At 29.6% G+C, this 12,155-nt stretch overlaps 1 protein-coding gene across 1 annotated transcript; it reads left to right on the top strand.

Annotated features, from left to right (window-relative positions):
• Positions 1-968: 968 nt before the first annotated feature.
• Positions 969-2,417, top strand: LOC133312689 (transcription repressor MYB6-like). The gene is made up of 3 exons (XM_061513932.1): positions 969-1,115; positions 1,259-1,388; positions 1,678-2,417. Exons 1-3 carry the CDS (start codon positions 983-985, stop codon positions 2,375-2,377), a joined length of 963 nt encoding a protein of 320 aa, XP_061369916.1. The 5' UTR covers positions 969-982; the 3' UTR covers positions 2,378-2,417.
• Positions 2,418-12,155: the final 9,738 nt, after the last annotated feature.

Genomic DNA, 12,155 nt, shown 5'->3' with positions numbered 1-12,155 from the left:
CTTTTGCTCTGGTAGGTCTTGACACTCTTTACTTTCTCCTTTGGTATCATTTTTTTTATTTTTCTCAAACTTGCAATATAGATTATTTATCGTAATGGCCAGTGGTCTAATCTTTTTTTATTTTCTTTACGTAATTCGAGTGGTCTTAATTTTAAGCTGAGGTCATGCCCAACCAATTCCACGAGGGTAGCTTCTTTAAAATATTTAGAATAGTCAAAACACAATAATGTATTTTGGATCAATAGAAAAATAAAGATGCTGAAAATAAGGAAAAGATTTGTAGACTTATTTTAAAAAGAAAAAAAAATTGTATTTAAGATGTCGAATTAGAATATTGTGAATTGAAAAAATAAGTGTTGAGAGAATTTTGTTTGTTAAGAGAGTTCACAAAAAATTTGACCCATATTAATTGAAACTCAGAATAACTAATAGGAGAGTCTCAAAAAAAAATGTTAATGTGTGCTTTAAGCACATTAACTAATTGTATATTAAATGTTTTTTTTTTAAATTATTTAACCTGAATAAAAGAAAAAACTAACACAATGGTTATAAAAGAGCATTTGAAGTAGACAAATATAGAGGTGTAGAGGTGAAAGTAGGAATAGAAGAAGAAATAGGGGTAAAAGTGCAAATAAAAGGGGGGTGGAGAGGATAACAGAATGAAAAGAAGTTTAAAGACATGAATAGTAGAGCTACCTACCCAATGAAGCATTAAGTTAATTGTAGCCGCTCGTCTTTCTCACCAACTCGGTCAAATATACTCTCTCTCTCTCTCTCTCTGCAATACTTCGAGAAAGAAAAAAAGAAAAAAAGGTACCCACCCGAGTCAATTGCACCTCCTCCTCTCCACCACCTCCCATTTATATTCCTTCTACCCTCTTTTGTCCCCTATTATAACCACTTTCCATTCTCCACAATTCTCACTCTCTTTCTCTCTCTCTCTCTCTCTCTCTCTCTCTTTCGTTGAGCAAATTAAGTCCACATGGGAAGATCTCCTTGTTGTGAGAAAGAGCACACAAACAAAGGAGCTTGGTCCAAAGAGGAAGATCAACGCCTCATCAACTACATCAAGCTTCATGGTGAAGGCTGTTGGAGATCTCTTCCGAAAGCTGCAGGTAACACCTAGCTTCTCCATCTCCATATATACCTACCTATATATATAGCTACGACAACTTTATATAATTAAATGTACGTACCTTCCTATATATAATATATAGTTCGAATGGATTATTAATTATATATATGTATACACATACAGGCTTGCTTCGATGTGGCAAGAGTTGCAGACTCAGATGGATAAATTATCTAAGACCTGATCTCAAGAGAGGAAACTTCACTGAAGAAGAAGATGAGCTCATCATTAACCTCCATAGCTTACTTGGAAACAAGTATGAACACAATCCCTTCTCTTTTTATTTCCTTATTATTAATTAATTAACATCTTTTCTGCTCAACTACTATATGACCAAGTTCTATGTATATTTATGTGTGAAATCATCAAAATGAAAAAAAAAAAAATGGGTTTTTTTTTTTTTATGTTGTCGAAACAAATTAAAAGTACTTTCTAAACTTCAAAAGACTTTAACATGACGATTCTTCTTCTTCTTTTGCCTTTTCTCAATGGAAAAAAAATTATGAAATGGGTTTATGATGTTTGTCATTATGATTATTTCTCAGATGGTCTCTGATAGCTGCGAGGTTACCAGGAAGAACCGATAATGAGATCAAGAACTACTGGAACACCCACATCAAGCGTAAACTCTATAATCGTGGAATCGACCCCCAAACCCATCGACCACTCAAGAGCATCACAACTTCCTCCACAGCCATCGTTCCCGCCACCACCACCACAGCTTCACCACCTTCTCCTGTAGCCACCACCACCACAAGCAAGAAAAGAAGTAACGATGACAGCAATAGCAGCAGCAACCACAACAACATTAACAAGAACAATGATTTTCAGTTATTTAGTGCGTATTCGGATGTAAAGGTTGTTGGTACTGATTCTTCAGGTGGTGAAGACTCTAATAGTAGCAGTGGTGTTACCACAGAGGAAGCCTATCCTCATCAACTCAACTTGGACCTTTCCTTAGGCCTCTGTTCTCAGCCCCAAGATTCTAATTTCATGAACCCAGACATGTTAAAACGACAACGACAAGAGCAACAAGAACAACAACAAGTTATGTACACGTGGTGTGGGAACATTATTAGTAGCCAAGATATGTGTCTGTGTTACAGTTTAGGGTTACAAAGTAACCAAGCTTGTAGCTGCAAAGCTATGGGTTCTGGTGCTGCTGCTACTACTACTACAGTTACTCCACCTGCCACCGATATTAAAATGTGTAGATTTTACAGAGCCAAGAATATTAATATTTAGAGCTTTTATAATTGGATAGAGTCCTTACATCTATCGTCACGCCTGTTATTATTAGTTAGCAACAACGACCAACCTAGGAGAGTATAGTTGTCGAATTTTAAATGTTTTTGAGAAATTTTCAGATGATTTCGGTTAAAGTTCATTTTAAATGCCAACAGACGCCTTAATCAAGATTCTGGCCTATAAATTTTGGTGCTCTCCCTAATCCTCGCCGATAAATTTGCCACATGTTGATTTTATAGGGGTTTTATTGTCTGTCTTATTTGTAGACAGACCCGTTTGGATTGACTTATAAAAAAAGTTATTTTTTATAGCTTATTTATTGTAGAAGTGTTTTTTTTTATAAAAACTAAAGACTATTTAAATTTTTAAATATATATTTATTTATTTTTTTAAAAATATTTAAACATCCAAACTGACTTTATTGTAGAAGTGCTTTTTTTTCAAAAAAAAAAAAAAAACTTTTTCACTAATTAAAAGCTCATCCAAATCCCTAAATCTTCCCCTCAAAAGCTTTTTCTCTCTTTGCCTTGATCCTGTATTTGTATAAAAATAAAGAGAAAAACTATTCTTATATATGTAAAATAAGAATAGTTTTATCTCTAATAGACTCATCGAAAATTGTGATTTTTTTTTTTGTAAATGGCGGAGCCAACCACATGTGTGACTACAACATGAGAGATCTTTTCCCATACAACATGAGATTAGATGAACCCAAGAATAAAATAGGCATACGTAGATGTTATTTTTATTTGATTTTTTGGTTACAGAAAATGTTGTTAATAAAGATATATAATAACCTCTCATGTGTTCAGTTATTTTAAGTCCTTTTTTATTAATTATTTATATTAAACAAATAGTTGATCTAATGAATTTTAAATTTACAATGCTAATTTGTGCTTTTAAATATAAAGTAAACAAAATTCAATTTTTGTTACCACGATTACACCGTAAAAGCTTAAACTAATATTTTCTTTTAAATTACTCATCAAAATATTGAGAGAAAAAACCATTTTATTGAGAAAAAAATATAATAAAAATATAATTTTTTAAAATGGAGTTATTTTGCATATTATACAAACCGTTATTTCATGTGGTAGCTTACATGGTGTAATGTGGAATAATGTCTCCCATATAAAAAAGAAATTACCTGAAATGCCATGTGGCAATATTGTATCCGAAACCCCTCTTCATTTTCCTTACATATACACCTCCTCCTACCCTTTCCCTTTTCCTTACATATATTCCTTAGATTTGGTACTTCACACACGGTTCAACATGACTGCATAGTTATTAATATCAATTTAATGCTTGTGATCATTTAATTTATAGGCGGATCTGTACATTTGTCTAAGTATAGACGGAACAATATCGATATAAACTTTACAAACTTAAATTAGGACATGTAAATAAATGTTCTAAAATTACTAAAAAAAAAAAATTTGTTGTAAAATTAAAATGGTTAATGTTGACGCACTAGTTGTTATTAATAACCTCGTACTTACGTTGTTTTGGGAAAAGTGACCAATGTGTCATGTTTTTAGTATTTATATACCAAACGGTTACGCGAATAGTAAAATTTATCATATTGTCATGCGTTGAAATTTACTACAATTTGTAGCGAACTTGGTAGCTAATAATTTTGTGACATGTGGCACACTTTGCAGGAGAAGCTGACTGGACTAAGTTCGCTACTAGAGGTAGCGAACTTGGTGTGCTATGTGGCACAATTTCGTTGCCCGATTAGAATTAATGTACCAATCACAATAAAAAAAGACAACGCAAAAAATGGCTATTTAATTAATGTACCAATCACAATTAATGTACCAATCACAATTAATTTTGATTGGTACATTAAGGGCCTGTTTGGAGCACCTTATAAAGAATATAAAATAGGATAACTTATCATATCCTACTTTTATCTCTTATTTGGTGGGTCAATAGGATATGATTAACTTATCCTATTGTCTCATTTTATCCTATCCAATACATGATTTCTTATCCTATGGGGGGAATTGAGTTAGGATTCAACAGGACAGGATATCAATATTGGGTACCCAATATATCCCCACGTTACCCAACAGGATCTGAATCATACTTGATATCGTTTTTTCTCTCAAACTGGTTGGGATCGACGTGTAAACGCATAAGATTAGTGGAAACAAACGTTTCCACCATTGATGCGATTCAGGTGGAAAAAAAATCTAGATTTATGGCAACTTAGATTTGGGAGAAAAAAACGCAGAAGAGGAAGAGTCTTCAAGCGGTGGTCGGCGGAGACCGAATCATCAACAACCTCTTGTGATTAAATTTGGCCAATGGAACTTAAAAAAGAAACAAAAGAAAGAAACTTAAGAAAGGAACATAAGTGATGGAAGAAGAAAGGGAAATACTCGCTTGAAGAGAGAGAAAAAGTCTTAAGAGTGAAAAAGTTAATTAAAAATATTTTGTTTAAAATTATAATTGTTAGAATTGTATAAATAAATTTAAAAAATTTAAAAATTAGATTTTGATAAATTATGACATTATGTTAAAAAGGGTATTTTAGTCTATTTGTATCATATCCTGATGATATCTGGTTCGCCTCAAACACGTGATAGGATAACATAATCTTATCAGATTGCTAATTAGGTGCTCATCAAACACAGGACATGACATAGGCTTATCAGCCCCATATCCTATCCTACCCTTATCCAACTCTTTTATCCTATTCGTTCTTATCTTATCCTATCCACCAAACGAGCCTTAATTGTTTGTCATATCATTGTTACAAGTTCGAACGATGACGTTTGTGAGAGATAAAATATGTTAAATGAGATATCATTATGTAGATCTCAAAAAATTATGTGAAATATATAAAATAAAAAAGGGAAAAATATTTCTACAGTTAATGCAGATAAGTTATCTGCATTTATTCCCAAAACGACATCGTTTTGGTATTGAAATCTTAAAAAATTATAAATATAAAGACTATTATAACCCTAAAATAAATTCAAATTACAAAAATACCATGATTTTTGCCCCAAAACGACGTCGTATTGAGCTTACTGCAGATAACTTATCTGCCGTAACTGCAGAAAAAGCGAACCCAATAAAAAATTATCTGATTTGGATATCTCAATCAAAAGTTATGGCATTCCAAAATGATTGGTGATTGATATATTAATTGTGATTGGTACAATCAAAAGTTAATATCAGTAGTACATTAATTGTGATTGATGATTGATACAATAATTGTGATTGGTGATTGATACATTAATTGTAATTGGTACATTAATTAAATAGCTATTTTCATTAGGTTTCTTTCTTTTTATTGTGATTGACTGATTGATACATTAATTTTGACCGGCTCTATAACACACCAAATTCGCTATCCGTGAAAGCAAACTTATAAACTTATTCCAGTCAGCTTTTCCTTCGAAAATATGCGTGACAGTTAACTGTTTTTGCGAAAAGTGTGTTACGTCTCACGAAATCATTCGTTATCAAGTTACCGGTCATAATGAACTTCAACACGTGATAATCTAGTAAAAAATATTATTGGAGTAACATATTAGTAAAAATATCCAAAAATATGGCAGTCTGAACTGTTCCGTTGTTTTGTGTATAAATTGTGTGAGACATTCGATTGATCTACTATCATATTGCTGAATGGTGCTAGTACGATCGCGTAATGCGCTAGTTAGGGATAAAACTTTAATGACACTGCATCTGTCGTTTATTTTTTTGATATATGATCAGCTATCATTTATTTATTTTTTAATTTTTAAATAATATAATTTTTTTTATCCATATATCACAAAATAAATGTACCGAAAGTTGCACTTTTGAGCCGTATTCCCTACACGACACTACTCTGCTAGATAAAAAATGCTGAGAATTTGACACGCACGTTTACATAAACGTTTTATTGATCTGTTGATGATTGATCTATTGTTGCAGTCCAAAACCGAATAATGAAGCGATGAGCGATCAGTCTAGCAGACAATTGTGATGGATCAGTATGAAAGTGGCAAATGAAATCATGAAACTCATGTCTTGAGACTTGAAGAAAGACCCAACAAAAACAAAAACTATTAGAAAATGGCAATGTAAGGATGTGTTTGGTACAAGATAAATTTTTGGTATCCGGGAATCATGATTAATGGGAATACAATAGAAATTGAGTTTACTTGGAATCTTACGAAAAATGTGTTTGGTTCGCCCAAATATTACCGAAAATATTAGATAAACATTATTGATTCCATGTTTGGTTTAGAACGAAATATGACTTGGAATATAAGGTTATTTTACAAAAATAATCCAACTATTTTTACTTTTGTAATTGATAGATTAGGTCTAGGTTTTTATGTGTGTTGGGGTAATTTTGTCTCAAAAATTATTGTTGTGTTTTCCCTTTACTTGGTATTCTGAATTACCATATTATTTTTGGTAATTTGAATAGTGATTTTTCTTTATAAATCAAATTACCGGTAATCCTTGAATATCCGGGAATTGGTTTTTGTTTCTTCTACCAAACATGGTAATTGGGTTTACCAAAGAAGGTTTACCAGTAATCCTTTTGAAATACTTGTATCAAATACACCCTAAATTAGGGGGCGTTTGGTAGAGGAGAATTTTTTTTTGTTCGGGAGTCTTGATTTTCAAAAATATAATTTTTACATTCAGTTTATGATAATATCCAAAAATTTAAAATTTAAAAAAAATCAGTTTCCCGAGAAAAGCCACATACCAAACGGCCAGGTAATTCATTTACTTGCTGATTTTAAACTTAATTGCAAATTACTTTTATATTAAGCAATAATATATTTTATTTTTGCGGTGCATCTTTCATTTGAATTATTTATTGATAGGATAGAGTACACGATACAATCGTTATCCATTGTAATACATAAATAAGGATGCATGTGGCCCACGTCATGTGATTAGGCATAATGTTTAGCAACCACCCAAAGTGAAGGGGAAAAAATAAGTGAGAAGTGAGAAGTGTGAAGTGTGAAGTGTGAGAAGAGAAGAGTGCGTGATTGAAGAGAAAAGATAAGTATTTGGTGAGGGAGTGGAGTGGGGCCAGGCATCCTGGAGAGATGAATGGATGGTGCGGTCTAGAAGAGGAGAAAAAAGACAGAACACTGAACAGAGAGAACAAATAAACACAAAAAGGATGCAGTAACATACGAAAGTACGAAACGCCATGATTCAAGCCTGAGCAGGTTAGGTACGTAGACGTTGCTCACGTCACCTGTTACACCTACCCCCTCTGTCTCTTCTCATAAATTCTCACTCTTCCTCGCTGATATCGCTATCTGCATCTGCATTTTAATTATTTCAATCTAGAATAGTTCAAATTAAATTACTTTGTCCGAGACTCACCAGTAACTATTTGTCAAAGAGTAAATATTAAGCATGATAACTTACACTTTACCTAGTAATTTTTGTTTCTAAATGGTTGATAGATTATCTGAGTAGTTTGGTTGATCGATTGTCTAGTTATTTTAAGAATAATTGATCAATTTTAAAATAAACCCTACTATCTTATTTTTATTGTATAAGATAATTAATTATCATATATAATATAAGATAAATAAATTTCATATATTAAAGATGATAAGTTTTTTTCTGTTGCAAGAAAAAACTTATCACCTCTAATAGACACAAGAAAAATAATGGAGCCTACGAAATTAAAAGAAAAAACAAAACAAAAGCTTAGCACAGCTTTTGATGTTGGTGCCGTAGAAAAAACAAATTATCCAGCAACAAAAGAGTTATTTTAACCATATACTAATCTACCGTCTCAAAAGTTTATTTAATAGGTCATATTTTAAAATTTAACTTCACATGTGGCATAATCATATTTATTTGAATAAATATCATTAAATTGACTCAATTTGTATTCTATTAACATTAAATTAGAATTTAGTACTAAATTAAAAAAGTCAAAAATTATTTAAAATTATTTAAAATCATAAATTATTCTCATTTGTTTGGGAAAATTTTATAGATTTCTTATAAATTTAAAAACATTAAATTTATTACTATTAATTATATTTGATTATTGATCTTTTCCTTATTTGTCCAAAAAATTCAATCCACTTGAATTTATTTTTTGACAAATAAGGAAAAAATAATCTTATTGTTATTATTATTAATGAATTTAATATTTTTAAATTTTCTATAATTTTAAAATATCAGCATTTAAATGAGAATTATTTATTTTTTAAGTTAATTAATTTAATTACCAAATGATATTACTAAAATAATACAATTTATGTAGAGACGAAAGAATTGAGAGAATAAATGAAAATAAAGCTAACAATAAGAAAAATGCTGGGAGAAAAATGTGAGAAAGTGAGGGAAATTTTTTTAATACCATAGGTGTACGAACTCAATATACCTGTTTACTAAAATGGATACATTTTTTTCATTTTAATCAGAAATTTTTTTATATTTTCCTTCATGTCCTAAAATTTTTTCTCATTTAATCAGGATATAAGTACACCGTTATATCAAAAGTGTCTCGAAAGTGAGCGTTTTGCCATTGTCTAAAAAATCGGGTATTAATGTCCCTCACTTTCTTACACTATGTCCCACTCTATCACGAGGTGAAATTTTGGACATCCGTTTTAAATTTTATTTATACTCCCGACCCTATTCCCTCCGCATGAATTACAATAATTTGATAATATTTTTTATAATTGAATTAATTAAATCAAATAATAATTAATAAGGTAAATAATTATCATTTATATGATGATATTTTGAAATCACCATAAATTTTAAAAATAATTAAATTATTATTATTATAATAACAATAAGATATTTATTAATTTTTCTTTTTCTTTCCTTAATTATAAAAAAATAGAATCAAGTGGATTAAATATTTCAGATGAACATGAACAAAAGTTAATAGTGAAATTAACATTATTAAAATAAGTGTAATATTTTTAATTTTTACAGATTTTAAAAAAAAATTACCAAATGAATGAAAATATTTATGAGTTCAAATATTAGTTTATTTAATAAAATTGATACAAGTTTTAAATTTAATATTAATCTAATGCAATTTGATGAATTCAAATCTTATACTTGACATTTACTCAAGTGAATGTGGAGCATTGAATAATTAAATCACGCTACATATGAAGTTTGACTTTAAGATGTGGTTAACCTAATCAACTTTGTTCAAAGGAATATAGATTGAAATATACTTTGAAAAAGAAATAGATTGAGGAATATTTATTAAAAAAGATAATTTAGACAATAACCTTTTTAAAGGTAAGTTTTGTATTTGTTACATTATTTACGGTTTTATTAAATTACGTAGGACGGTGCTTATGCTTTTCTTTCTTTGTATAATAATATGGACATTTTTTAATTAGCATGCTGTTGATTATATGATTAATGTTTATGATATTGTAGGAGATAATTTTATCTCCTAAACACACATAAATATATAAACACTATTTTTTCTTTTTTTCTTTTTTTCTTCACATAACTTTATATGAGCCCAACATATTTATATATATAAATAAGAGATAAAATTATCTCTTAAAAAAAATTATATTAATCATTATATGAACGTGTTTTGAAGTAAAAGCACGAATGATTATTGTATTATAATTAAGGACCAACGAGGCAAAGGCTGACTATTCTAGAAGGTATAGGAATTTAGAAAGGTGGCACGTTACTCGCTTCTTACCTACTAATCCTTTCGTTTTCATCTCCACGTGAGTCTTCCACGCTTCCAACTCTCTCTCTCTCTCTCTCTCTCTCTACTATTATTGAAGATTTGAAGTTCGGTCTATCTCAATCCTCAACTCTATTATGTTTATGGTTTGTCATATTCAGTTACACTATATTTTATTTCATATAATATTAATTCATCATTATGATTAATATAAATTAAATCAATTGAGATGGGTCAAGTTAGAACGAATTGATGAAACATTAAAATCCAAACCAAAGATACAATAATGGATTTAGATTGGGTTTGGCCATAATTTGGTTGTTGAACCCAAATCAAACCATTCCAACGAATTTGGGTTGATTCCGATTGAAGACAACAGCTTATATATATTCACAGCACCCATTAAAATCCATGCTCTAACATCCAAAGATCACACTTTTTTTCATGATGAAAATCGTTGTTCCAGTTCGTAATCAATCTATTGTTCTTTCTTTTTCTTATATTCTTAACAGAGTAACAGAACCCATAAGGGGTTTGGATGAAATTGTGACATCCTTAACTTGGCTTTGGAATGTTACATATATGTATTTTTTATTTATTTAATTTGAGTCTTATTCAATAATTTAATAACTTAATGGTAAGGTAAGCTCTCATGGCAGAAACGATCGCACAGCACTAGAACGCTAAAACCCCGTCCTTGACTGTTGTCATTTTGCTAGGGAATGTTAATTTTATTAACACAAATTAATTATATTATTAAGAGATATAATAAAATTAAGCATGTGCCTTTTCCTAACAACTTAAGCTTTTAGAAGAGTTGATTGTTTGACACGACATGATGACCAAGTAATCCTTTCCACCCCATTTATCGAATAAAAAATAGAAATTAAGCAAAGTTAACATGATATTTATCCTATCTTCAAATCAAGTACAAGACTACAATTATGTACACCTTTTATATTAAATTAGAATCCATGTGATTAAATATTTTGAAAGTAAAATTAAATAATATTGACAAATATCATTATCAATATTCTCTCTTTCAAATTGTAAAAATTCAAATTCTTTTGAATTGATTATGCATATATATTTTTTGTAATTTTAAATATTTTAATTTATACTGTTTAGTTTTTTTAAAATTAATCTCATATACTCTTTTAATAATTTTAAATATTTTTTATTTTGATTATCTATTTTAATATTTTATTTAAATTTAAAAATGCTTACATAACACATGATATACGCATTACTTATAATAATAATAATAATAATAATAATAATAATAATAATAAAGAAATGATTCGTTTACAATTTTTTTTTACAAATTACATTAAGTATGACCGGTCATACACTCTTGATTGAAGTATGACCGGTCAGCACCACTAGGGATAGCCTAGCGATCCGAGTGGTGTTGGGTGTGTTTAGGGGTGTTAGGTTTGCTGTTCGATTCCAAGTACTATCCAAAAAAAAAGTATGATCGGTCATAATTAATGTAATTTGTAAAAATTTATAAACAAAAAATTTGTAAATATAACATTTCCTATAATAATAAATAAATAAAAAAGATACAAGTACTTATATATAGTAACGGCTAGTTTGTTAGTCTTTTACATGATACGTTTGCTGGTTGGTGAAAACCTCTTAAGTCCAATAATTGTGGTTGCTGGGTTGGTGCAACAGGAAAACATGGCGCAATGTTGATCAAAGTTCATCGAGAACTGTTCTTCGTACAGAATGTTTTCATCACCTAACCAAATTTGAGTGAGCAGTTGGGTGCTATAAAGATGGGTTACTTTGATTGTGTTTTATTTTTATTTCTTTTGTCTTAAAATTATTTTGTAGCACTCTTAATGAAATAGATATTTTATGTATTATTTTTTTAAGTTAAAAGTTAAAACATAAAACAAAAATAATTCATAAATTTAATTTTAAAAACCAAAAAATAGTTATACATTTTAAAACTATTTTTATAAAACAATTCTTATCATATAATTAAGTTTTTTTTTTATTCTGAAAATTAAGAAACTATTTTTGAAAACAAAATTAAAACAGGGTGAGACTCATGTAAATCTCTATATATTTGTGCAACTCAAG

The sequence above is a fragment of the Gastrolobium bilobum genome, unplaced genomic scaffold (assembly GCF_033153095.1).
Source record: "Gastrolobium bilobum isolate Gb01-03AN ecotype WA unplaced genomic scaffold, APGP_CSIRO_Gbil_v1 utg11336, whole genome shotgun sequence".
NCBI lineage: Eukaryota > Viridiplantae > Streptophyta > Magnoliopsida > Fabales > Fabaceae > Gastrolobium > Gastrolobium bilobum.
Note: the sequence above shows the minus strand (reverse complement) of the source record. Positions and strands in the feature narration are given on the sequence as shown.